We start from the raw sequence: 27,931 nt of genomic DNA on the forward strand, positions 1-27,931 counted from the left end.
CCCCAAGGGAGGGCGCGAGGCGCGCGGGTCCGGGAGCGCGCGCGACGCCAGCGACCTCGCTCGGGCCCAAGTCACCGCCCGCGTCCCCGGCTGAGGCGGCCGGCGTCGAGGGCGTGGCGGCTCCTCGCGGCCCCGGGCGGAGGGGTTCTTTTTGCCCCAGGCCGCGCTCGTCGCGCCCGGGCCTCTCCCGTCGAGCGCACAGGTGAGTCTCCCCTTCGCAGGGCGGGGCCGGCGCGCGGCCGCTCGGAGCAGGTTTGCAGCGGCGCTGGGGATCCCGGGACCCCGAAAGTTACAGCAGCCTCAGCCGTAGCAGCAGCCGCCCAGAGCTGCCCGGAGCCCCCTAGACGCTGCGAAGGGCCAGCCGCCTGGTCCCCAGGGTCTTCCCAGGGCGCTTCGGGGTAACATCCTACAAAACACCCCTCGCCCCCCCCCCCAAGTCCTTCCTCCTCCACTACCAATTTTTCCATCAACTGTACGTCTTTTTGGAAGATGACAGGCCCAGCCTGCGCTCGAGGGCAGGGAAGGTGTGGCCAGGAAAACAGGCTGGCAGCAGGTGGAAGCCCAGGTCTCCTCCCCCTTTTCCCTCCCCCAGGATGCAGGAATATCATCAGCGCATCTCTGCCTCCCTGGCTTCTGGAAACTTGTGTCCGCCTCCTGAACCGACGCGCCTTCAATAGCGGTCTGTTTCCAGGTTGCCCGGTTCCAGCTTCTGTGCAAAATCTCATCATCTCTTGAGGAGATTAAGATTTTAGCCGCTCACGCCCGTGTTTCAGATTCAAACTAGGATTATTTAGAGTGATGTAGTGTAGGATTTAAAACCAAAAAATAGTCGCATCCCCTTGTTGAAAGCTGTCTAATACAACGGATTTTCTTGAACTTTTCGTAGAAGTCTTTCATCTACTGTTGGCTAGAGAAGTAATTTCATCAGTATCTGTAATTGCTAATTACTTAAAAATCTTATTCTAAGGACTGGGTGTGGCGCACTTTTTTTTTTTCTTTTTTGTTTTTTTTCTTTCTCAGTACTTGGGAACCTAGCCTGGACTACATAACAAGGCCCTGTCCAAAAGCAAAAAACAAAACAAAAACCTCTCATTTTATCACTATGCCATTACCTCTGATCCAATGTGTCGAACTGTAAAACAATGTTTGGTCCTGTGTGAGGGCTCAGCACGCTTGGCAGCTGGAGTTCATGGATCCACGGAGCCCATGGGGTAGGAGAGAACCACCTCCTCCAAGATGTCCTCTGACCTCCATGTGAGTGCTGCTGCGACCATGGGCAAGCACAATACATGCATTAAATAGTATAGTCTAACAAAATATTGGTGCTGGAGGGCTGGCTCGGCTATTCGGAGCACTTGCTGCTCTTGCAGAGGACTGGGCGTAGATTCCCAGCATCCATATGATAGTTCATAAATCTAGTTCCATGTGATCCCACGCCTTTCTTACCTCTGAGGGCTCATACATGTACGTGATGCACAAACATACACCCACAGGCACACACATACATACTAATAAATAAGTAAAAAGCCAGAATTAAAAAATACAGTACATCTCAGAGTCTAGATTTTTTTTTTCCTGGCATGCAGAGTTGTTCTTTTTGATCGGGATTTTATGTAGTGTTCTGATAAACTTTGGATGTAGGATGATCATGAAGTAATTAAAATTAGCGTCCTGTTAGTCTTTGCTACAGCTTTACATCTTACCTCATCAGCAACCAGTCTCCAAAAGAGGAGGGTTTTAGTGCTTGGGAGATTTTCTTCTTTACCATTCAATCGTGGTATATTTTACAGTTTTAGAGCCCCATGTAGTCTTAGGCTAGCAAATGAGAAGCAGCGCTGCATGAGGGTACAGGAAATGTGGGTCCCAAAGGGGGAAAGGTGTGAAAAGTAGTGTGACTTAGAACTCCATTCCTCTGACCTGTGACCCTGTGCAGTGGCTTGCAGATGTTACTGCTCAGAAGCAGCCTTTGGCATTAGCTCCAGAATCCTACAGAAAGCTCCACTTTGCCTGGAGCGATGGCGCTCAAGCGCCTGACCAGCGTGCTTGAGGTGCTAGGTTTAATCCCCAGTGTAAAAACAGGGAAAAATCCTTCAGTTACTGAGTGGAGGGTGCCTCGCCCAGGAGTGAAGTGACTATGCTTCACACAACAACAAATAGCGCCAGTCACTCTCTGAAGTCTCACTGTGCATTGCTCTCCTTTTGCCTTTCTCATACTGATGGGTGGAGTAAGACCATCAGTGATGATGATAGGAACGTTGTAGATTATCAATAAAATGGCGTGACTTTAGGTCCTGAAAATACAGAAATCTAATTGTTAAGTTTTTAGAGGTTTATTTTATGTGCATGAATTTTGTCTGTTTGTATGTATATGTACCACATATATGCCTGGTCCCCCCCCAGAAGAAGGCATCAGATATCCTGGAATTATTGATAGTTGTGAGCTCCTGTACGGGTGTTGGGAACTGATCCCAGGTCTTCCTCAAGAGCAAGAGCCATCTCTCTAGCTCCAGAAATATAACTTTTAAAAAGATTTTTTTTAAAGTGTGCCTCTGTGTGAGTATACGCACATGAGCACAGGTATCTGTGGAGGCCAGAAGAGGACATTGGATCCCCTGGAGCTGGAGTTGCCGGTAGTTAAGAGCCACCTGAGGTAGGAGCTAGGAACCAAACTCTGGTCCTCTGCAAAAGCAGTGCATGCTCTTAGCTGCTAAGCCCTCTCTCTAGCCCCAAAAATCTAGTCTTTATAACCTATTTTACACTAATGTTCCACTAACTTTATTATGATGATTTTTGTTTGCCGTTACTACTTTTTAAAAAAGTAGAATTCTGTCAATGATCGATAAGAAGGACTGGGAGATAGAGGACTCATAGTAGACTTCAGAACCCCGATGTTGGCAGTCTTGAATAGTCTTTTGGGAGATTTAGTCTCAATTAGAAATTCAAATAGAGTACACATTTGCTTCTGGTGTTTTTGTAGACATTTTGCTCATTTCAAACAAATCTGGCTAAGATATTAAAATGTTCCTCAAGTTGGGAAACAATATTTTTTTTTAAATTCTGGAGCAGAAAGAATTCACCTTTTCCTTATCAACTGAAATTGCTTGGCGTGCAGCCTTGGTGGATTAGTCTTGTCTCGAGGCTGGTGCAGCAGAGCAGATGGCCATGCTCCTTGGAGGTTTCCCACCCAATTCATGTTTCTGTGAAGAAGCCGTCTGCCAGAAGCCAGCCAGGACTAAGGCAGCACTGGAGGTGATGCTAAAGCCCCGATCAGCACAGGCGGAGGTTGCAATAGTTCCAGTAGTCAGGAATAAAACCTCTGTGCTAGGAATGGAAATAGGGCCTCCTGATGCCAGGGCTGTAACGCTGAGCCATAGCCCCACCCCCGGATTGTTTGAAGCCAACTTTAGCTTTAAGTGGCTGCTAGGTTAATGTGTGTGATGTCCATGTATATTTCTCTTTTCAATTTTTTTTGTTTAATTTGGTTTTATTGTTTGTTTGTTTTCTAAACAAGGTTTCTCCATGTAGCTCTAGAGCCTGTCCTTGCACTCTCTCTATAGGCCAGGCTGGCCTCAAACTCACAGAGATCCGCCTGCCTCTGCCTCCTGAGTGCTAGGATTAAAGGCGTGCATCCCTGCCACCCAGCTTCTCTTTTCAGTTTTAACCACATTTAGAATGTCAGGAAATTCTGAAGTGATTGACAGTGTTGACTTCAAAACAAAAACACACACACACAAAAACCTCATTGTGTGTTTTTAGCAAGATAGCCAATAAACATTTTGTTGTGACATAAATTTCTGTAAGGCTCATGCAAAGACCTAGTGGCATTTTTGTTTTAAGTCTGTTCCACACTGGAAGCAGATAGCTAGCTCAGTGGCTGTTCAGGAGCTCAGTTTACTGACAAACCCTCCCTGCTTTTCTTGGGGTCATACAAACTGCGAGGGATTTCTCTTCCTTTGTGATCATTTAGAGGGTTGTCTTGTTGTTTTTTTCTCCTCTGTATTATGATTTGAATGTCAGTTCTACCAGCCATGCAGATGCTATTTCGGCCCTTTCAACCAACAAGGAAATGCATACCATGCTTGTTTTTAAAAGAATTACTGAGTACTGGCCATGTGCAAAACGTTATTCTGAATATAAGCATTTACTTCTCCCAACATCTTTATTGAGTGGAGATTATTATTATCTACATTTTCTACTTGAGAAATTAGGAACAGTCAGGCAGGTTTAGTGAGATGGTTCACGGGGTAAAAGCACTCCCGAAAATTGCCCTGTCTCCCTGTGCACACCATGGCACATACCAGCACACACATGTGTGTAAAAACACATACTTAAAGAGGCACTAGAAATTTACAAAACCAAACCCACCAGAACAGGTAAGATAGGTAGAGTCATGTGTATGGGCGGAGTCCTGTTGGGGCCAGAGTCCCGTGTTGGAGATCTGAAGGTGGCCTCTGATCCCTCCTGGAGACACTCAGACACGTTCACAGTTAGGTGCATTTCCAGTCTATCCTTTTAAAGAATATAAATGTGTAAGCCTTATAACATAATTCCTTAATGATCTAAAACCTTTGATCTGGGCTTGGTGGCATAGGTCTATAATCCCAGCTAACAGAGAAGCTGAGGCAAGAGGATCAAAAGGTCAAGGACTACCAAGCTAAAGTGAGTAGTCAGAGCCAGGCTGGACACCTTAATGAGACCATGTCTCTCTGTCTCAAAATGCAGATAAAAAGAGGACTGGGAAGCAGCTCAGTGGTAGAGCACTTGCCTAGTATGTAGGAAGCCCTGGGTCCAACCCTTAGTGCCACAATAAGTAATTTTGAAGGAAAAACTATTATTGTGGCAATTGTTAGGATAATTAATGAAATTTGATTAGAGACTAAAATAGATAATGTATTATAGCATTGTTAAGTGGATGGGCTTTACTACTGTGTAAGAAATGGATTTTGCTCTCATGCTGATTTGATAGGATATGAACCATGCTTTACTTTTTAATAGTTTGGAGAGAGAATGATAAGAGGCAGTCTGCTACCTATATGTAGAGATGTTTTAGTTTTTGTTGTTGTTTGGATTTTTTTATGTACATTGGTGTTTTTGCTATGGGCGTTGGGTCCCCTAAAACTGGAGTTACAGACAGGTGTAAGCTGCCATGTGGGTGCTGGGAATTGAACCCAGGTCATCTGGAAAAGCAGTCAGTGCTCTTAACTGCTGAGCAATCTCTTTTGCATTTTTTTATTTGTATTTTATGTATGAGGACTCTGCATATACATCTGCAGGCCAGAAGAGGGCGTCAGATCCCACTATAGATGATTGTGAGCCACCATGTGGTTGCTGGGAATTGAAGTCAGGACCTCTGGAAGAGCAGTCAGTGCTCTTAACCTCTGAGCCATCTCCCAACCCCTCTTTTGCATTTTTGAAACAGGGTTTCTCTGTGTAGCCCTGGTTGTCCTATAACTTGCTCTGTAGACCAGACTGGTCTTGAACTCACAGAGATCCGCCTGCCCCTGCCTCCTGAGTGCCGCGATTAATGCTTTTGTGCCACCACCCAGCTATGATGTGTTGTTGTCCTGTAACCCAGGCAAGCCTAGAACTTACTACATAGCCCAAGCTGACTTCTAACTCATGGCTTTCCTCCTATTTCAGGCTCTCAAGTGCTGAGATTATAGACATGAGCTACCATGCATGCCTAACCCTATTTTTATCATTTCTTTTTGAAGTTATATCAAAAGAAAGCTAGCGTAAGATGAAGGTAGAAAAACAGGAAACGAATATATAAAATTCTAAGTCAAACCAAGGATTGTTTCCTATGCTCTATTTTTATTTTATTCTTTGTCATATTGGAAGAAGAACCTTGAAACAAAGTACTAATTATCAAAAGTAGACTGTAGATTAGGGCTGTAGTTCAATCGTAGAGTATGGGCTTAGCACTCAAGGCCAGTGCTACACATACGTAGGCCGAAAATGGCCTGACGTTCTTTCCCTTCCTCTACTCTCCCCCTCCCCCTCCCTGAAGGAGCTCTGCCTGCCTGGAACAGTCTGGAAATCACTCCCTTTGTACTGGCCTGGAACTCATGGAGATCCACTAGCCTCTGTCTGCAAAGTGCTGGGATTAAAAACATGAGCTACCATGATCATCTTTTGTGCATATTTCTTGTGGGGGGATCTTTTAGGGGTTCCTTTTTTTCTTTGAGAAAGGGTTTCTCTGTGTAACAGCTCTGACTATCATGGAACTCACTCTGTAGATCAGGCTGACCTCTAACTCACAGAGATCTGCCTGCCTCTGCCCCCCCAGTTCTAGGATTAAAGGTGTGTGCCACTACTGCCCAGAATCTTTTTTTTTAAATATTTATTTATTTATAATGCATACAATATTCTGTCTGTGTGTATGTCTGCAGGCCAGAAGAGAGCACCAGACCTCATTACAGATGGTTGTGAGCCACCATGTGGTTGCCGGGAATTGAACTCAGGACCTTTGGAAGAGCAGGCAATGCTCTTAACCACTGAGCTATCTCTCCAGCCCCCTGCCCAGAATCTTTTAAGTGGGGGAATAAATAAAAAATAAATGAGGGATTACAAAAAAACAAACACTTAATTCCATAGACAGGCTACAAAGAAAGCTCACTTTTATACTCAAGGTTAAACTAGACTGGTACTAAATACCTTTACCAGCTTTCTGACTTTTCTCGTCCTGACTGCACACACCTGCTTGGTGCCTGACTGCATCTATTCTTTACCTGCTATTGTCCTCCACAACCATTTTTGGGAGCCCATCTCTGTTGACAGAGGTTTCAGTCCCGTCTGGGTCCACAGCCATTCAGTCCCAAAGAGGCCTACATTAATTATAAACTGGTTGGCCTGTTAGCTCAGGCTTCTTATTAACTGACTCTTACATCTTAAATTAACCCATAATTCTTGTCTGTGTTAGCCACATGGCTTGGTACCTTTTATCAGTGAGGCATTCTCATCTTGTGTCCTCTGAATCTGGGTGATAACTGCAGACTGAGTCATTCCCCTTCCCAGAATTTTCCTATTCTGGTTGCCCCGCCTATACTTCCTGCCTGGTTACTGGCCAGTCAGCATTTTATTAAACCATACAAGTGACAAATCTTTACAGGGTACAAGACCATTGTCCCACAGTACATCTCTAATTCCTTACAGAACTGAATTTTTTTTCTGTCAATGATGACATGCCAGTGGCATGGTGACATGCATGAAGCTCGGTGCTGTCTGCTTTTGTTCAGCAGTCCTTGCTGAGCAGCTTGAGTCAGAAATTGGCAGGAATTTGAAGGCACAGGCAGAACACGGGCAGGTGGGTGATTTGTCAGCAGCCGAATAACCTTAGAGCAGAGAAGGGAGCTGAGTGTGAGAGCCCAGCCTCCCCCATGAAAGCTGTAGTGAGACACTCTTCTGGGGGCTCCCCTCAGACCAGAAAGACCTCACACAGCAATGAAAATAATCAGCTAAAATTTGTTGTCAGACCTGTGGGCCAAGGGGCAGCTTAGAATCTCCAGGGATGTAGTGTATCTCTCAAACCTCCAGTTCTATGTGGTGCAGATTCAGCCCTCCTTTCCCCACAGCTTTGATGCCGTGCTTCATAGCTTAGGAGCAATTGTGTGAAATGCAAGATGGTACTGGCACATAGGAGACCCAGAGAAGCAGGAAACCCAGTTGAGAACTAAGAAGCTAAGGGCTCCAGAGGGGGCAGCGCTGGAACCTCAGAGAGACCCAAGTGTATAGAGAGACTGGGAGTGAAGGGAGGGGCCTCAAGGGCACACTGCAGAAAGTGGATTTTGGTGCTCAGGAAGCCTTGGTTGTCAGTAGCGAGGGGAGCTGAAGCCAAGAGAGAATGGCAGCTGCTTGGGAGACTAAACCCTGGAGGGAGTGGAGGGAAGGAAATAAAGTAAGTGAACCCATCTACAGGGAGTGGGTAGGAAGAGGAGCAGGCAGATGACAGCAAGGTAGAACCGATGGTGGGGATCCAACATGAACAGGCTTCCGTGCCGAGGAAGAGGAGCAGGTGGAGAAGTGGATGGTGTAGCAGACAGCAGGATGAGGCCCCGTTAGGGAGTGTGACTGGCTGGTCCTACAGGAGAACTACTCAGTCTCCCCCAGTGCCTGGCAGTAGGTGTCCAGAATGTTGACAGAGCAAGGATAGATGCTATTTTTTAAAGTTGTCTTGAATGGTATAGAATAATGGGAAACTGCTTTTTTGTTTTTGTTTTTTTGAGATAGGTTTCTCTGTGTAGCTTTGGCTGTCCTGGAACTCACTCTGTAGACCAGGCTGGCCTCAAACTCACAGAGACCCGCCTGCCTCTGCCTCCCAAGTGCTGGGATTAAAGGCGTGCGCCACCACTGCCCAGCTGGAAACTCCACTATTTTTACCCCATAGTTAATAACTAGTATGAAATGTATCCTATGTAAGCAATGCATCTGGAGCCTGTGTCCTTCAAAATGAAAGGGAACTCAGAAGTGCAGTCGTAACAATCATGATCACTTGGTGTCTCTGTCACTCATGGTTTTCCTTCAGTTCCATGTCACATGTGCACAGGTACACTGTGTGATGAGTATGGTGTGGTCTCCTGAGGAGCCAGGCACAGGCAGATTCTGCCCCAGTATTTCACAGAAGGACAGTGCCAGCTCTAGGCCCGACTCTTAAGTGCACAATGTCTAAAAGTTGGGAGTGCGTCTTCTGGGTTGTCTTCCAGCTTTAGTTGTATGCTGTACACTCTTGCATGTGTGTTCATGAACACCTATTAGAGGGAACTCAGGGACATAGCAACTTAATTACATGAGAGTCTGCCCAGGAAGAAAAACGCACTGGGTAAGAAAGGCAGAGCCTCACAGACAGCATTTCAGGGTGCAGATGGTGAGCAGACCGTGTGGGTGTGATTCTGCTGGGCCACTTCCAGTGTTTGCCACCTAAAACCCAAAACAAATATGCGAGGGCTGCTCCGGCTCCCACTTTCCCTCTCTCTGCTTGTAAACCAAAGTACATGTTGATGCGATCCTGCCACCTCGTCCTTTTCATCCTGTTTTCACCAGGAAGCGTTTGCTTTTTCGCTTCTTCATATTCCATTGCCCCGTAAAAACCTGCTAAGCAAATCAGGTTTGTAGATAGAAATTCATTTGCGAGAGCTGGAGCTGACTTAAATGCTGATTGATCTTTCCTGGATAAAGTCATTTTGCTTGATGAATTGCTGTCTTGAGGATAGATTGACTGCAACATGATAAGGCCTTCAGTTTTTTTTTCTCCATTGTTTTCTTTTTTTTTTTTAAGCGGTGTCTGGCAGATATCCTAGAACTTTCCCCACGGAAAAGATGCTCCGAGACACCATGAAATCTTGGAATGATAGCCAGTCCGATCTCTGTAGCAGTGATCAGGAAGAGGAAGAGGAGATGGTCTTCGGTGAAAATGAAGATGACTTGGAAGAGATGATGGATCTAAGCGACCTGCCCACCTCACTTTTTGCTTGCAGTGTCCACGAAGCAGTGTTTGAGGTCCAAGAGCAGAAGGTAGGCACGGCCCAGTCCCTTCACTTACACCATGGAAGCATAGATAGCTTTGGTAGACGAGTCCGAGAGCCCGTGACGTGGAATAACAGAAAGTGTGCGCTACACTAGGTCCCTCGCTGTGTCATGGAGTCTCCGTCTGCCACTCACAGGTGTGCTGCAGAGCCAGTCCTTCTGCTCCACCTGAGAAGCCTTGGCTCTTAGTGAACTCAAGGCTCATTAAATGTGCTTTTCATTCATTCTCTTATTCATTGAGTTTTGGAGACTGTAATTGAGGAAAAGCTTTTTTAATGTTTTACTCGAAGATATTAAATATACATAATGTGAATCATTAGTAATTTTATTTCTGTACATAATGTAATTCTGCCATATCCATTCTGTCATCCTCTCTTATGCCTTTCCCACCTCCACCACTAATTCCTCCTTTACCCAACAGGCTGCTGTAGTTGTTTGAGACAAGGTCTTGCTCTGGCCCAGGCTGACCTGGGATTGGCTGTGTGGCTCAGACTGGCCTGGGATTGGGTGTGTGGCTCAGACTGGCCTGGGATTGGCTGTGTGGCTCAAACTGGCCTGGGATTGGCTGTGTGGACCAGACTGGCCTGGGATTGGCTATGTGCTCAGGCTGGCCTGGGATTGGCTGTGTGGCTCAGACTGGCCTGGGATTGGCTGTGTGGCTCAGACTGGCCTGGGATTGGCTGTGTGGCCGTGTGGTTCAGGCTAGCCTAGAACTTCCAGTGATCCTCCGAGCTCTAACTCCTAAATACTGAGATATGTCACAGGGATATGTCACCACACCCAGCTTCCAAGCACATGATTTTTTCCTGGCTTCCTCCTCCTTGTGCATTCACTGAAGAAGGAATTCGGCTTTTTCCTAGGGCTTATTGCATGTAGGCTATTAGGATTAATTATCGTTAACATTTCTGGTAGTACTTTGTATGGTTTGGAAGGAAAAATAAGATTATCTTTTTAAAGTTATTTAGTTAGTTAGAAACGTGTGTGTGTGTGTGTGTGTGTGTGTGTGTTATCATGATCTCATAAAAGCCTGCACACCTTTTTTTTTCTTTCTCTGAGCCATAGTCTCACTGTGTGGTCTAGGCTAACATCTGGGCAGTCCTCAGCCTCCTGGGCACTGGATACACAGGTAGAAACCACCACTCCTGATTTGACCCTTAAATGTTAACTATGTACACAAAGAATTTTCCTTTCAGTGAGACCCATTCTCACTCTGTAGCCCAGGCTGGACTTCCTTCAGTGTCTTTCAGGGCAGAGCTGGATGCATGCTCAAGCACCTGCAGCATAGGTCGAGGACAGAGTGCGAATTAAGCAGTGTCTGAGTCATGGGCGTACAGTCCTGCAGTGGGGCTGGTGGGTCGGCCACAAAATGGAAAGTTAGTCCCTCTAGAAACACTGGAAATCCATCAAGATTTCAGTGGACAAGTACGCAGCCAGGCTCAGTAAGTCTCTCAGAAGGGCATGTGGCGTTGGGGAAGAGCTGTGAGTTAGAATTTTACAGAGGAAAGGAAGGACGCTTTAGCCAGAGGAAACCAGATATACCAAGAAACCTAATTAGGACAGTGCGTAGTAGGAGCGAGAGTGGTTGGCACATGGGTGATAACTGTCCAAGTCAAGAACATTGGGCTGGGAGGTGGATGTTGGGCCATCCTGTGAAGTACCCTGATGCCAAGTGGAAAAGCTGGCCCTTCTGCAGGATGCAGTCCCGAGGGCTTCTGAGCAAAGGGCGGCAGTCCTAACTGCACTGGGCCTATGTGTGTGCTGGGGAGTCTCAGGAGTCCTGTGAAGATGAGAACCTACAAGGCAGGGGCTGGCGGGCATGGTCAGTCACAAAGGCTTTCTTTGCAGGCTGTTTAGCTCACAAATGCTGCTGCTTTGCCCAGTCCAGCCACAGTTTAGAAACCTGCAATTATCCATCCTGTTTTTCTCATCTGTTTAAGAGCTCCGAATTTCATGTTAGAGACAATTTATTTGTTACCAGAAGAAAGCACAGGTAAATCCAGCCCTTTGTATCTATCAGTGGATATAGCATCTCCGAGTTCAACAGCCACTGATAGAAAATGTTCCATTAAAAATTCGTATCTAGCATGGGGCATATACAGCTTTAATCCCAGCACATGGGAGGCAGAGGGAGGAGAGGTCGGTCTCTGAATTGGAGGCCAGCCTGATCTACATAGTGAGTTCTGGGACAGCCACAAGGGCTGCATAGTGAGACCCTGTCTCAGAAAAGAAAAGAGAGAGAGAGAAAAAGAAAGAGTAAGTTGTTTCTGTACTGAATATTTACAGGCGTTTGTTGTTCCTAGCAATGCAGTATGAAAACTGTTTACACTGTGTTCTATGTAGATCATCTAGAGTTGTTCAGTGCATCTGGAGAAGTGTACCAGTTCTTTGCAAATACCGCCCTGTTTATATCCGGCATTTACTCTACAAGCATTTGGTATCTGAGAGGATCTTAGGACCACTTTCTCTTAAGATTACAAATTCTTGGGGGCAGTGAGAGGGATCACTAGGGAAAGGTGCTTGCTGTTCAACGATGCAAACTTGACAACCCTGCCCCCCAGAAACCCACAGAAAGGTGAAAGGAGGGCATGGGCGCCACACGGTTCCGAGACTCCACAATACCCACTTGTGCACACAGATAATAGCAGATACACGTCCTTATTAGGAGGAACTTCACACCAAGAAATTTATTTTGTTTTTTTCCATACATGGCCTGGGAAAGTTTTGACTTGATGGAAAATTGAGTTCTTGTTGATTTTCTTTTGCTCATCTTTTTTTTTTTTAAGTTTTATTTGTGTGTATATGTGTATGGATCTCCAAAGAAACTAGATGGGAGTAATATATCCCTTGGAACTGGAATTGTAGGTGGTTGTGAGCCATTTACAGTGTAGATGCTGGAAAATGAATCCGGTCCTCTGTAAGAGCAGCACATGTGCTCAGCCACTAAGCCATTTTGTTGTTGTTGTTGTTGTTGTTGTTTTGTTTTGTTTTGTTTTGTTTTTTTCAAGACAGGGTTTCCCTATAACAGCCCTGGCTATCCTGGAATTTACTCTGTAGACAAGGTTGGCCTCAAACTCAGAGATCCACCTGCCTCTGCCTCCCGAGTGCTGGCTTTAAAGGCGTGTGCCACCCACCGCCTGGCTGTGTGTAGCCCAGTGTCTGAGGGTTACTATTGCTAGGATGAAACACCATGGCAAAAAGTAGCTTGGAGGCAAAGGGTTTATTTTCCACATCACTGTTCATTATTGAAGGAAGTCAGGTCAGGAAGTCAAAGCAGGGCAGGAACCTGGAGGCAGGAGCTGATGCAGAGAACTTGGAGGAGCGCTGCTTACTGGCTCGCTCTTCATGGCTTGCTCAGCCTGCTTTTTTATAGAACTCGGAACCACCAGCCCAGGGATGGCTCCACCCATTATGACTGGGCCCTCCCACATCAGTCCTTAAGAAAACACCCTTCAGGCTTGCCTACAGCCTGAACTTCCAGAGGCATTTTCTTTCTTTTTTTTTTTCTTTTTTGTTTGTTTGTGTGAGTGTTTTGCTGTTTTTTGGGTTTTTTTGATACAGGGTTTCTCTGTCGCTATGGAGCCTGTCCCGGAGTTGCTGTGTAGACCAGGCTGGCCTCAAACTCCCAGAGATCCTCCTGCCTTTGCCTCCCAAGTACTGGGATTAAAGGCATGCACCACCACTACCGGGCCACAGAGGCATTTTCTTAACTGAGGTTCCTTCCTCTCAGGTGACTTTAGCTTGTGTCAGGCTGACATCACTCTATCCAGCACATCCAGGCTAGCCTCAGCGGCTTCTGATCCTCTTGCCTCCGCTTCCCAAGTGCCATGATTACAGGCACTGTGCTACCACACCTGGTTCTGCCCCTTATTCTCTTTCCTCTCTTATTATCTTATTTTGCTTAATTTTTCTTTGAACCACCTGTTGTGCAAGTAATCCACATAGTGTAGAATTCGGAACTGAACACCTCCAGTGGACTTTGGGAAGAATAATCCTTCCTGCAAGATCAGTACTAAAATTAAACACTTTAAAAATAATCTGCTCTGGACTGGGTGGTGATGGTGCACACCTTTAATCCCGGCACTTGGGAGGCAGAGGCAGGCGGATCTCTGTGAGTTCAAGGCCAGCCTGGTCTACAAAGTGAGTTCCAGGAGAAATCCTGTCTTGAAAAACAAAACAACTGTTCCAAACTTGAAAAGATTTTCACACACACTTTTTTTTTTTTAATGAGACAGGGTGCCATGTACCCAAGACTTGTCTCACACTTGGTCGGTAAGAGCGACCTTGAGCTTCTGATCTCTTGCCTCCGCCTCCTGAGTGCTGGAATATAAGCTTATACCAGTATGCACATTTTATGTGGTGTTGGGGATGGAACCTGAAGCTTCATGAATGCACTGTACAAACTAAGCCACATCCCACGCCCCTCACCAGTGTTTGGTTTGGTTTGGACTCTCTATATAACCCTGGCTGTCCTGGAACTCATAGAGAACCACCTGCCTCTGCCTCCCGAGTGCTGGGATTAAAAGTGTGTACCACCACCACCTGGATTTTTTTTTTTTTTTTTTGGCTTGGGATACATGTTTTTCTTTTTGTTTTTAATTATTTATTTTTATTTTACGTACATTGGTATTTGGCCTGCATGTAACTCTGTGTGATGGTGTCAGATCTTGGAGTTACAGACAGTTGTTAGCTGCCATGTGGGTACTGGGAATTGAACCTAGGTTCTCTGGAAAAGCAGTCAGTACTCTTAACCACTGAGCCATCTCTCCAGCCCCGGGATACATGTTTTTCTAATGTATACCTTAGGTCTGTGTGTTGTAGTGCATTCAGTCAATGTTAATATAGAGTGAAGTTCTGTATATATGTATGTGGGGGTGTATGTGTGTGCTCGTGGGCACATGTATGCTTGCATGAGGTGGTCAGACGTTAATATCAGGTGTCTCACTGAACCTAGAGCTCACTGGTTCGGCTAGTCTAACTCTCCAGCTCCTGACTCCCCTAGGCACTGGGGTCACAGGCCGTCATGCCTGCTGAGCTTCTTCTGTGGGGTCTGGGTGTCTAAACACCGGTTCTCAACTTGAGTGCCAAGTGTCCACTGAGGCATCTCCCAGCCTCAGAGAATTACTCTAGGTAGGACTGGCTGGTAGGTTATTGTCCCTTTGTACACAGACTGTACATCTGTTGCTGTGGTACCCACAGGACACTGGCTTTGAATAGTTTCTTGTGGTGATGGGGCAGATGAAGGTAGCTCTGCCTGACCCCCAAGTCCTGTTTTTGATGGGGACACTCAGCGTCACCAAGTGCAGAAAGCACTGCATTGAATGCTCAGGTCATCGGATATGGTGGCAAGCACCTTTACCCATGAACTATCCGCTGCCCTGAGGGATGGGTTTTCACGGCAGTGGCTGAGGACGAGCAGTGAAGGCTGTGCAGGAGGCTGCTAAGTGGAAAGGAGGAAGAGCTCTGTTCTGAAATTACAGTATCCTAACCCCAACTCTTTCCTAGTCTGCCTAACCAAAACACTACTGGAACTGATCGGTATTTGGATGTTATTTATTTACTTTTGATTTTTCAAGACAGAATTTCTCTGTGTAATACCCTTTGCTGTCCTGGAACTCACTTTGTAGACCAGGCTGGCCTAGAACTCACAGAAACCTGCTTCTTCCTCTGCCTCCTGAGTGTTGGGATTAAAGGTGTGCGCCACCATCACCTAACTTAATATCTGAAGATGTAAAGGCCAGTCTATAAAGTCTATAAAAAGATACTATGGTTCCAGCATCCAGGAGGCAGAGGCAGAGGCAGGTGGCTCTCTGAATTTCAGACCAACCAGAGTGACATAGTGAGAGACACTCTCTGAACAAGACAGTGAGTAGTAAATCGGCTCTATATACTGCACACATCACACGCACATCATATGTACATTGCTTTTTCTGAAACGTAAAGATACATAGACGTTAAAAGTGAAAGTTAGGAAGCTGCCAGGCCTGGCGGCGCCCCGTGATCAGAATACAAGGCCATCTTTAGCTACTAGCAAGTTTGAGGCCGACCTGGCCTGTGTAAGAGCTTAGTCTCAAAAAATTAAAAAAAAAAAATTTAAAAAGATAGGAATGATTTCTCTGTGTTATATTGTGTGTACATGCTGGGGGAGGTGTCCAGGTTCTAAGACACACCTTACTCAGTGTGTCAGGCTTAAGCAGCAACAAATGCCTAGCACTGTGAAGAAAGCAGGGGAAGGGGCACCCCAAGAACCAGAGATGTTCCTTTGACGAACACTGGTGGCTTTGGCAGCTGTGCTCCTGTTGTGTGGAGACGCGTGTGTGCTGGTTTATGCATCATGTTTATCTTCTGACCTTTGAAGCTGCAGTATTTAACGAAGCTAGCCATGTTCAGTCAGTGCAGATGTAAGCACGAGTCACACCACGTCCACCCTGAACTCCTTCCAGAGAGAGGCTCTCAGGAAGGAGCGCACTTCATAGGGTCTTCACCCGGCCACTTCTCTTCGCAGGCGTCCTGTTAACAGGAGTATTCTGTTCTTCTTCTCTCTTCTCTCTGCCTTGCTGCTCTCCTCACAGGAGAGATTTGAAGCTCTCTTCACCCTCTATGATGACCAGGTCACATTCCAGTTGTTCAAGAGCTTCCGCAGAGTGAGGATCAACTTCAGCAAGCCCGAGGCTGCAGCGAGAGCTCGGATAGAGCTGCACGAGAGTGACTTCCATGGTCAGAAGCTGAAGCTTTACTTCGCACAGGTACAGTGTGCTGCGTGTCTGCGTGTCCCCACAGCCACTTCTCTGTCGCAGCTCCTGGCAGTTCTCCCTCCAGCTCTGGGTCAGAGGTTTGTGAAGTCGACATTCCCGTGAGCAGACGATGTTGTGTTTTCTATTACTTAACACATACCTAAGTTCATTATCTTAGGAGCGTATTAAGCCTTCTGCTTTGTTTTGCTGCAGCTAACAGTTAAGGGATTCATTTTTGTGGCAGCTTTGCTCAGCTAGGGCTCTACAAGGGTTAAGCCCCGACCTTCAAGGTTAGTGGATTAAATGTTCTCTGCATCTAAAATAGCACTTAGGATGTGACATTTGTGGGAGAACAGAAAAAAAATCTTCAAGGGACATCAAGAAGGCTCCGTGGGTAAAGGTGCTTGCCACTAAGCTTGACGACCTGAGTTTGATCCCTGGAACCCACACATACACGGTGTGAGGAAAGAGCTGACCTGTGTCCTCTGACGGCCACACAAGCATTTTCCTCTCTTCTAAGACGGGAGCTTTGTGCGTCAGCCCTTCCCACTGAGCTAGTTAGGGTTACTAATCTGCGATGAAATCTGTAATGCCATCTGTGGTGCAGCACCATGGCCAAAGTAGCTTGGACACTGAAGGATTTTTCCTGAATCACCTTCCACTGAGGGAAGCCAAGGCAAGAGCTCAACCTGGGCAGGAACCTGGAGGCAGGAGCTGAAGCAGAGGCCATGGAGGAGTGTTGCCTGCAGGCTTGCTCTTCATGGTTTGCTCACTTGCTTTCTTATAGAACCCAGGACCCCAGCCCAGGGTGTTACTACCCTTATGGCTGGGTCCTCCCGTGTTAATCACTAATTAAGAAAATGCTCTCCAGGCTTGCCTACAGCCTGATCTTAATTGAGGTTCCCTCCTCTCAGTAATGAAGGCTTGTGTCCAGTGACATAAAACTAGCTAGCACACCGCTGTGACAAATAAGAGATGATAACTGTAACGGAGAAGTCTTGGCTCGTGGTTTTGAGGCTTCAGTCCATATATGATCGTCCCTTTTCTTTTGGGCCTGCAGTGGGTGTAGCACATGAAGGCAAAGCCAAGCTGTTCACCTCATTCATGGGAAACAGGAAGAGTCAGGGACTGGGGTCCCACTGTGCCTTAGGGTGTGCTCCTAGTGACTAAAGACCTCCCTGGCTCCTAAAGGCTCCCGTTTCACCCCTCAGGGGAGTAAACCTCTACCACGTGGACCCTGAGGAACACTTAGAGCCCAGTTCCCAGCCGCAGTTACTGCTGTGCATTTCTCTGTCCGTCTGTCTGCACACTGGTTCTTTCACTCAACTCGTGTTTATCAAGTTTCCGGTGTGTGTGGCCCCGTGCAGTGAGCCAGGTGGCCCCGGTCTCCCTCCTGGAAGATCACAAACGTTTAGGATCTTTTTAATCACCCTCTAAGAAAGTAACAAGTACCGTAAAGATGGAAATGAAGAAAACGAAGACACATTTGCAAAGCGGTCATGGTCATGTCCTTCCTTGCAGGTGCAGGTGTCTGGGGAGGCTCGGGACAAGTCCTACTTACTGCCCCCACAGCCCACCAAGCAGTTCCTCATCTCCCCTCCAGCCTCCCCGCCAGTAGGGTGGAAGCAGAGTGAAGATGCGATGCCTGTGATCAACTATGACTTACTCTGTGCTGTCTCCAAGCTGGGGCCAGGTAATGGCTTCTGCTTTTGCTCTTACTGTCCCAGGAACTTTGTGTATCAGAGACGGTGTTCAGTAGGGGGTGTGGAGCCCAGCAACAGCAGGCTGTCCAGGAGACACTGCAGTCACACCAGTCTGGGTCCACACTCTGACTGCATTTCCAATGCTGTGGTCCTCAGCCAGCTGCCAAGCCCGTGTTATGTGGTTGTGAACGTTAGATGGTGTGTACAGCATGATCGTTTTCACTGTCAGTGATTCAGCTGGGCGTTCACACAGACTGTTAGCGAACACACTTGCTGCTTTCTCTCTGCAACCCTTTCTCTCTCTCTCTCTCTCTCTCTCTCTCTCTCTCTCTCTCTCTTTCTTTTTTTCTTTCCCCAAGACAAGAGTTTCTCTGTAGCTTTGTAGCCTGTCCTAGAACTAGCTTTGTAGACCAGATTGGCCTCAAATTCAAGGAGATCTGCCTGCCTCTGCTTCTCGAGTGCTGGGATTAAGGGGGTGCACCACCACTGCCTGGCTTCTGTTTTGTTTCTTACTTTCCTTCTCTACTTGCTGCCTCTCTCGTCTCTTTAATAATGTGAGGAGCTGATTCCCAGCTGTTAAGGACAGCATGTCTCTTCAGGGCACTTCAGAGGCATCTGAGAAGAGCTTTATGCTTGTGGCCATTTGAACTCCTTCAGAAGTCAGATCCTACACTAGAAACTGCTGCCTGGAGCCTAGCCAGGGCCTCCCATGGGACCCAAAACCTTTATGAATGTAACTAACCCACCTCAGTTGTTTCTAGAACAGCAATTAGCATTTATATTAACAATTTAATTAGTATTTATGTAATCTAATCAATGGGTTCCCATCATAGCGAGCACAAAGCCAAAGTAAGCAAAGGACATAAGAGTGGAGAAACTTCCTCACCTGCAGGAAGAGACAGGAGCTAGTTCCAAAGCAAGGTACTCCCTGAATGAAGGAAGCTTGTGTATATTCATACAGTAGCAGGCCCTTTCCTGAGTATGCTCAGTTTAAAGTCATGGAGATTAACATGATGGCCAGGATGTTGTTGTGGATAGGGTGGTTTCAGGGTATGCTGAATGGATCTGCCCTGAAGGTGCCTGCGAACTTAGCAGCCATGCTTGGATTTTAACTCCCAGGACAGAAAGGACAGTGTCTTTAACAAATGGAACTTCTGCAGGGCATGGTGGCACTTACCTTTAACAACACTTGGGAGGCAGAGGCAAGCAACCCTCTGGGAGTTCCAGGCCAGCCTGTCTGCATACTGAGACCCCGTTGAGAGGAAAAAAGAGAATTTTTTAATACCAAACAGGCTAATCCCCTCTGGTGCAGGATAGATGATTTTACAGAGTTTAAGCAACAAACCCACCAAGGCAACACATGCCTACAATCCTAGCACTTGGGAGAATGGAAGCAGAAAAATTAAAGAGTTCAAGGCCAGTGTCAGCTACAGCAGCAAATTTCTGACTGACCTAGAGTTCATGAGATTCAGTCTCAAAAATCAGCAGCTGTTAAATGAATTAGTGGAAGAGGAAGTTAGGAGATAAATTGATTCCTTCCATTGACAGCCAGGCTCCTTCTTGTGCTTGCCTCGGCAGGGGAGAAATACGAACTGCATGCAGGAACCGAGTCCACCCCTAGCGTGGTTGTGCATGTCTGTGAAAGCGAAACTGAAGAGGAAGAAGACACAAAAAACCCAAAACAAAAAATCACGCAGACTCGGCGCCCGGAAGCTCCCACAGCCGCACTGAGTGAACAGCTGGACTGTGCACTGTGAGCCCAGCCACTGCACCTGTGCTTCCTGCTGCTACCGCTGCACCTGCACTGGAGCACAGACACGAGATGCCGCTGCATCCATCTGGCAGCAGGGTCAGCCTTGCCAGGCCAGAACATGGGGTGAAGTAGCAGATGTGGCCAGCTGTTTGAAATTTTGAGCAATGCTCTAAATGGCACTTTAAGTGACAAGGTTAGCCCCCACTATGTGGCACCTGACTCCTCCCAAAAACATCAGTACCCCAGAATACATCGCTCATTGGGTACCGAAGGCCAGAATTAGAATCACCCAGTGCACTACTGTTTTTACAGATTTAAAAATTAGTCTCATAATTTCAGTAATTTGGGGTAGGTATTCTTTGTACTGCTGTGGTTGTGTCTAACAAATACATTGAGCAAAGGCTGAATGTTGCTCAGTATACATGACCTTTTTTTGGCACGAAAAGAAATCTTAGATCCAAAATCATTTGTAGAAGCCTTTTTTTCTTCAGTATTTTTCCACTAGCCTTGGGGATGAACTGCCAAATGAGTGAGATTATCAGATCCAAACGGCATGCGCAGACATATTCTTGGCTCTCCTCAGTATCACTCTTGCGGTTGGTGGAGGTGGTGCCCAGGACCATGCTCCCAGTGCAGCCCTCCCAGGCCTGGACCCTGCAAGCAGGATGTATCACTGGGAAGCTTGGCTGGTGATGATACGGAGTTGCAGCCTGTGGAGGGTGGCTCTTCAGTTTCCCTCTTGACCATCCTAGTGCTGGCTTGTCGCTGCCTGAGTTGTCCTATGCTGTGTGTAGCTCTGTGATGTTAGTCCAGTCTTAAATTTCAGAAAATAACGATAAGACTTTATGAAGACCACTTTGAATTGGGAGGTGTTTCATTTTTTTATTTTCTTTGAAGACAGGGTTTCACTTTGTAGCTAGCTGGCTTAAAATCCTTTGAGATCCTCCTGCATTAGACTTCCAAGTGCTAGAAATTACAGGGAGTGAGCCACCATGCACTTCAAATTTTTCCATTCAAGTATTCAACTGTTCAGAAAGAAAAAAAAAATCACCAGTACTTTTTCTTTGAGACAAGGTCTTACACTGTCTAGCCTGAGACCCAGTATGTAGCCCAGGCTGGCCCAAGACCATTTGTTCTCCTTCCTCAGCCACTTGAGTCGTGGGATTGAAGGTATAAGCCCCTGTGTGCAGTTCATGCTTCCCTTTTTAGTGAAAGGTTCCATCTTGCCTTGCAGTCGACTTTCAGATGGAACTGCTTCTTGCTCTTGAGGCTGTGTTTGAGCCTCTGTACATGAGTGCAGCATCGCTAGTGTGCAGGGCTGCCGCCCCTCTCACAGAAGGCTCTCCTGCTCCGGGTGCGTCCACTGGTCCACTCACTGTGCCGTCACCACACAGCAGGTGTCCAGGGCTGGCTGGGGTATGTGAAGGGACTGGCACAGAACCAAGAAACCAGCTCGGCAGCTACTGTAAAGGAAGAAAAATGGAGACATTGAAGCCATGATGGCTATGTTCTTTGGGTGACATGTTAGAGCTGAGTGTCTTTTGTGGTAGAATTGATTTCTGAAGATTTAAACTGTATTGCACACAAATGTCTGACTTGTTGAAACAAGGTCTCATATAGTCCTGGTTTACATCAAACTTGGTACATCTCAAGGATGGCCTTGAACTCCTGCCTCTATCCCCTAAGTGCTAGGATTGCAGGTATGCCCTACATCACCGACAACAACAACAGGAAGGGTTGTCCTTGCCCTCAGATGCTGAACTCTGTGTGCTTGGTTGAAGATTACCACTCCATCCACACTGGTTTGTTGGACCCAGGTCATTGTCTGTCGGGTCAGCTGATAGGCTCTCCTTTGCACTTCTGAGCTCAGCAGTTTTCTTCTTTGGGTTGCAGGACAGACCCTACCTGCCAGCAAACAAGTAGATCTTCAACAGTTGGGAAGTTTTTGTGTTCCGCATTATGCAATACCAATTCTCTCTAATTCTCTAAGTGATCAAAACTAATTTTTAGTCTTAGCTTTCATTTCTAGCTGCCAACTTAAAAACCTCTCTCTCTCTCTCTCTCTCTCTCTCTCTCTCTCTCTCTCTCTCTCTCTCTCTCTCTCTCTCTCCTCCCTCTCCCTTTCTCCCCCCCCCCCAGGTTTTCTTTATTTTAGCTCTGACTGTCCTGGAACTTGCTCTATAGACTAGGCTGGCCTCGTACTCACAGAGATCTACCTGCCTCTGCCTCCTGAGTGCTGAGAGGTAATTAAAAGTGTGCGCCCCCACACTTGGCCTACTCCTTCTTTGTTTAAGTCAAGAGGTGCAAACTGTTCATCTCTTTAAATCTTTTTGAGGGTATTAAATTGTGTGTATGAATGGGGCGTGTGCAAGGAGAAGGGAAGCCATTTAAACTTTGCTGGATAGCAAATATTAGTATTTTCCTCTTTTCTGTCATATTGTTTCCATAAGACAAGCTCAAGAAGAAGAAAAAATATTCATCCACTATTTAATGAAATGAACCAGAGTATCCAAGTGTCTGTGTTTAAGCTATTTTGATGCTCGGTTCATGTACCCATTTTATAATAAATGAGTTCTGTTCTTTTGTTTGTTTGTGAAAAGGTCTCAGGTAGCACAGGTAGCTGGTCTCAGATTCCCTGTGTGGCCAAGGGTGATCTTGAATCCTGATCCTACTGCACCTACCTCCAAAGCCCAGGATTACAGATGTTACAGATGTACCACAGCTCACAGTCTATCCCTTATCTTCTTTCCAGTTCCCATTGTAGATTTATGTGCATTTTTCTTTCAAACTGAATTAATTCAATTATTTTCTTTTTTGTTTTTGTAGACAGGGTTTCTCTGTGTAACAGCCCTGGCTGTTCCGGAACTCACTTTGTAAATCAGGCTGGCCTCAAACTCACCTCTGCATCCTGCGTGCTGGGATTAAAGGCGTGTGCCACCATGCCCGGCTGAATTGTTTCTTAGAATTAACTTCCCTAGGGGATTCTGCATTCCCCCTGTGAGAGTGCCCTGCTGCTCTTCAGGAGCTCTTTCATGCTTTCCCGGAGAAATCTGCAGTTCATTCTACAGAAAGAAGCTCTAACAGTAACCATGGTTTCTTCAGAAAGCCACACCTCTTCGTGGGACTCAAACTGAGGGATGCGAGGAAGAGAACGGGGGTTTTGTGTTAGGAAAAGCCCTGTAAAGGGTAATGAAGGCGTGACACTGGCTGGCCAGCAGGACTGCAGGAGCTTGGCTCTTAGAGTCTAGATTTTTCCAACACACCCACCTGTGGGAGCCAGAGGTCCATGGAGAGAGGTGGAGAGGCAGGAGCTAGGAGCAGCTCCTCTCCTTGAGGAGCTGAAAGGTAGTTTTACTCATCCCTCAAATGTCAGGACGGCCGTGTGTTGGCAGGCACTTGTAATCCAGCACTCGGGGGTAGCTGCTAGCAGAAGGGTCAGGGGTTCAAGGTTGTCCTCAACTAAATAGTGAATTTAAGGCCAGCCTGGGTTACATGGGATTATCTCAAAAAAAGGAAGAGGATTATACAGAGAAGATTTTAAGTTCTACATAAAGGTTTACATAGATCATTGTGGCCACTAAATGGGCAATTTGAGTTGAGGGGACACCAGGTACAGGTCAGGAGCAGTTTGCCCCATAAAGGGACGACTGTGTACCATTTTCATGAAATCTGTCTCTAAAAATATTTTAAAAGTGAGAGTTGAGATTAGTAAGGTTTAAAGATTTGTTTTTATTTATGTGTCTGTGTGTATGTATGCATGTGTACATATGGGTGCCCACAAGGGCCAAAACAGGGCATTAGATCTCCTGGAGCTGGAGACAGTAGTAACATACCCGAAGTGAGTACTAGGAACTGAACATGGTCCTCAAGAGCATCATGCACTCTTGCCACTGAGCCAGCCCCAGCCCCAGGCCTGCCTTTGTAAAATGTCATGATTATTGCCATGGTGGAAACGCCTTTAATCTTAGCACTGCAGGTGGAGCACTGAATTCAGAGCCAGCCTGGGCTACACAGTGAGTCCCTGTCTAAAAAAGCAAATCAGACCAAAAAAAAAGTCATGATTATCAAGTGAAATGATTTGACTATCTTAAAATCGATGTGACTGACCTGACCCCAGACTTACATGGGCGTGCACAGCGCTGCAGGGATTGCAGCTGGCCTTCCCTGTTCTTCCACGTATTTTCATGCACTGGGCTCTTAAAGTGTGGAGGATGTTTCTCCCTGTCACTTAGAGAAGAACGGGAGGCCCAGCAGATAGGAGAGAGACTCCTTATGGCGAATGAGAAATGGCCTTTAAACATCGGTGGTGTAGGTAGCAACTTGGGAGCTTTTAATCAGCTTGATTGTGACTTGTGCTCTTACCGCCATTGAGCTATGGGTTAGAATCTGCTTCCAGAATGTTTCCTTGGTCACAGCAGTTAGGTTAGTACTTTATGTGGGCTCCATGGAGAGTCGCGTTCATGCTGTTAAAATGCAAAGAGTCCTAAGAGAGGAGCCGGGCACAGAGAATGAGGCCGCATGCATGGAGCTGAAAGTTTGCTGGGGGAGGTCCCCCTCCCTCTGTGCTTAGAAAATAGGGTTCTGCTCAAGACTAAAGATGGACATGGATTTATATTTGTATATAAACTATTTTTTTCAAGACAAGGAAAATAAAATTTATTTCTTTATGAATCTATACATAGGAAAACATAATAACTTCAATGTTGTCCATTTCAGTTCTTAAGGAACATTATTTAATCACATAACTTTCAAAATCCGGTCCAGTGCAGCAAACAGGTTTAAATAAAAGCTCAATTTTTGGTCACAGAGGTCTTAGCGCTGGTGTATGCAAATGTTCCACAAGGGTATCCTGCGCACAGGCTCGATCCTCAGCAAGCCCCGCAGAGCAACACCCTCCTCCTGCTGTGGGCATTGCATCTCCAGGACTGACTTTGAGGACGCGTACATGATGGTGTGTGATTTCTTGCAGGCTCCCTTTTCCAGTTTGCTTGTAGTTTCTTTCCTTTCTTTCTCTTCTGTTGAAAGCTTTGATTCCGCAGATAACCTGGGGAAGCTGGGGGTGTTCCCACTTTGTTCACGTAAGGCCTCAGCACTGCCTGGACCATCCATGAGCTTTACACATTTCTTCTCCGTCTTCGGCTGCATCTCCAGAGGCGGACTCTTGCGAGGAGAGAGGCTAGCTGGCAGCAGGTGTGTCTTCTGGGGTGGTTACACCCAGTGGCAGCACCTCACGCCCCTCTTTGAGCACAGGCGCTTCAGTTTTCTCTTAGGTTCCTACTTCAGCTTTGATTCAGCTAACTTAGCTCTCAGTTTTATGTTTGCACTTTCTGAAAGCTGCAGGTGTCTTTCATTCACAGTTTCCGCCTTCATTCCCTGTGAGGATAGCTCGCCTCTTGTGCTTTCATTTTCTTTAACTTATCAAGCTTTAGCTGAAGTAGGTGATGTCTTCTAGAGAACAAGGGCTGGCTGATGTGGACGGTTTAAGTTCCATACTTTCATATAAGGTCTTAAATTTCTCCAGATTTTTAATTTTACCTAAAAGGTGTTTTATTTCACCATTCTTCTGTTCCAACATGGCAAACAACCCTTCCTGCTGCTTCAACTCAGTTTGAGATCCCCACATCCTCAGCAGTGTGGAGATTTGTAACTTCATTTGCTCATCTGCTCTCTGGTGAATGCATTGTGCTTCTCCAGTGACTGATATTTGACTTTCATCGAGTTGAGCTGGCGTTCCATAGCCACCCTTCAATCATCCACCTCCGCAAACAGGAAGTTGTCTTTACTACTGGGATCCAAGGCTTGCTGGAGCACATGACCCAACTGCACCTGAAGATCCTGATTTTCTACGTGAGCTTTCTCTAAGGCGTTATAATACGACACCACTTCCTTCTCTCGCTCCTCTTTTTCTTCTTGAATCCAGTCTACCCGGTGCATTAAGGAAGCATTGGAACATTCTAGTTGTTCTTGTTTTTTTTTTTTTTTAAATCTATTTATTATGTATACAGTATTCTGTCTGCATGTGTGCCTGCGGGTCAGAAGAGGGCACCAGATCTCATTACAGATGGTTGTGAGCCACCATGTGGTTGCTGGGAACTGAACTCAGGACCTTTGGAAGGGCAGGCAGTGCTCTTAACCACTGAGCCATCTCTCCAGCCCCTAGTTGTTCTTGTTTGTACTGTGGCTCGTTCACCTCTTTGGAGAGCAGTCTTCACACCTTCCATTAGCCGGAGCTTTTCCAATTTGTGGGCGAGAACTTCCTCCTGGTGGTCCAGCTTCTGCTTCAGCTGCAACCTCACTTCACTTCATCTAATTCCACTTTCAGTTTCTCTAACTTATTTTTCAGGTCATTCACTTCCTGCCTGTGGCTTCTGTTTAGCTGAATTTCTAACTGCTCCAGCTGCGTTTTCTGTTGTTTCAAAGCTTCACATTCACAGCTCAAACTTTCTGACATCCGACTCTTGAGCTCAGCTTCTCTTTGAAGGGCATACTTCTGGTTATAACCCTCAGTACGGTCATCATTTCTTCATGACATTTATCCAGTTGATTCTGCAGTTCAGTTTGCCTCTCCAGGAGCTGTAAGCCGTACTGTGCAGCTTTCAATCACTCCTTTTCACACTCTTTGAGTTTGCTTCGAAGATCTGTGATCTCTCTTTCTCTCTCTCCATGCTTTCTGTTTTCAGCCTACTCCCTGTTCACGCTTCCTGGCTGCCGCAACCAGAGGCTTGTTCAGAAAGCACCGGGTGCCCAGATTCGTGTCAGTACATCCTCCTCAGCACACACACAAAAAAAGCCACCATTTATTCAACTCTATGTAAACTACTTTACAGACTCGGGGATTTATTTTTAAAGGAAGGCTTTAGGTGTAATTATCAGAAGTGTGCATGATTCTTTGAAGCCTGGGGTTCATGCCTGCCAGCTTGCCTCTTCTCTGGAGAGTCTTGGCCCTCACCTGTCACACAGGTGAGCGTGGTCACCTTTCTCCCTCTGTTCCTTAACACATCTGTGTTGAGGAAACAGCTGACTGGGTGTGGTGGCACAGGCCTGTGATCTCAGCCTTCAGGAGACTGGGACGAGGATTGAAAGGATGAGAATATCTTGGGATATGTAAGCAAAACCCTGTCTCAAAGAAAAAGAGCTATTTTCCTTTCTTTTTGTGGCAGTGTAGAAGATTTGGAGTCCTGGGGAGATGTTGCTTCTAAGCGAGAGGCCCACATTCTACAGTTAAGTACATTTGAAGAGTAAGGTATTGGGACCCTGACCAACCACATGACCAATGACTGTTGACGTTTTACACTCCCCTTGGAGTATGCTTCTCCAGAGCCATCCTCGTCCTCAGCGTGCCACTGTTTCCTTCACTCTTGAGCAGAGCAAAATGTGATAGTTGAGAGTCCAGATTACCAAATGTTGTCAGGCATGGTGACATGCCTGTCATCCCAGCACTTGGAAGGCGAAGGTAGGAGGATTGTTGCAGATTAAGGCCAGCCTGTGCTCTACAAGACCCTATCTCCACAGAAGGGTTACTGGGTGTACACAGCGCAGCCTGTTGGGTCTCTGGCCGGGCTGGGAACTTGTCCTGTTCCCTGTAAAGTTTCTGTCAGAGCTGAGAAGTGACCTCAGGGAGGTAAATGTGCGGAGACCTGCTGACTTGGTTTGTGCTTTCTCTTGGGAACCTGCAACTCTTGAAGAGGGTCCTGTGACCCTTGGAGCTCCCGCATGGCCTTGACTGGGTGTGCATTCTTACCACGAGGAGGATTTATTTTCTATCTATGCAGATAATTGGTGTTTTTCTGTATTGTTTCCTGTTGGTCTCCAGTCTCCCTAAGTCAGGTTGAGAACTAAGGGGAGACAGCAGGTGTCGGTCCTGCGATTGCACCATAGCCACTGCTGTCCACCCCTGAGTGTTTATTCCTGTCACTGTAGAGCATTTGCGTCTTGGGAGTGTGGGGAAAGCCTTCACAGCCCTTGCGCTTTGTTCTTCATACCCAAACCTGCAGCGGGATTTATTCCTGAATCTGGACGTGTGTGTAATCTCTCTGGGCCCATGCACCGTAGTGGATACTCGCTGCACTTGTGATCTTCGTCCGTGTGTCCGTGTTTTAGTGTGCTTGATGTGATGGGCAATAGTTCATTATCAGCTTCAACTGTCCTGTGTTCCGAGGCTCTCTAAACATTTCTTGTCCTGTGAGGTGACAAGAGCAGAATGTAATTTAGAGGACACTTTA

The 27,931-nt window shown here is 46.5% G+C and overlaps 1 protein-coding gene and 1 pseudogene across 2 annotated transcripts; one reads left to right on the forward strand and one right to left on the reverse strand.

Annotated features, from left to right (window-relative positions):
* Rcan3 (RCAN family member 3) lies at window positions 1-27,931 on the forward strand. 2 transcript variants are annotated; one of them, XM_057783944.1, is made up of 5 exons: window positions 1-202; window positions 9,275-9,510; window positions 16,092-16,265; window positions 17,775-17,946; window positions 19,535-27,931. In XM_057783944.1, the coding sequence occupies exons 2-5, from the start codon at window positions 9,316-9,318 to the stop codon at window positions 19,711-19,713; spliced, it is 720 nt and encodes a 239-aa protein (XP_057639927.1). In that variant the 5' UTR covers window positions 1-202; window positions 9,275-9,315; the 3' UTR covers window positions 19,714-27,931. The 2 variants fall into 2 exon arrangements, with proteins under 2 accessions (XP_057639927.1, XP_057639928.1); XM_057783945.1 differs by lacking the exon at window positions 1-202 and adding an exon at window positions 658-679.
* On the reverse strand, window positions 24,522-26,240 carry LOC130883597 (protein Spindly-like; annotated as a pseudogene).

The sequence above is a fragment of the Chionomys nivalis genome, chromosome 11 (genome assembly GCF_950005125.1).
Source record: "Chionomys nivalis chromosome 11, mChiNiv1.1, whole genome shotgun sequence".
NCBI lineage: Eukaryota > Metazoa > Chordata > Mammalia > Rodentia > Cricetidae > Chionomys > Chionomys nivalis.

Coding starts and splice junctions, on each gene's coding strand:
- Rcan3 (XM_057783944.1), top strand. CDS start 9,316: ATGCTCCGAGACACCATGAAATCTTGGAATGATAGCCAGTCCGATCTC. Junction 9,511..16,091: donor TTGAGGTCCAAGAGCAGAAG/GTAGGCACGGCC, acceptor CTCTCCTCACAG/GAGAGATTTGAAGCTCTCTT. Junction 17,947..19,534: donor TGTCTCCAAGCTGGGGCCAG/GTAATGGCTTCT, acceptor TTGCCTCGGCAG/GGGAGAAATACGAACTGCAT.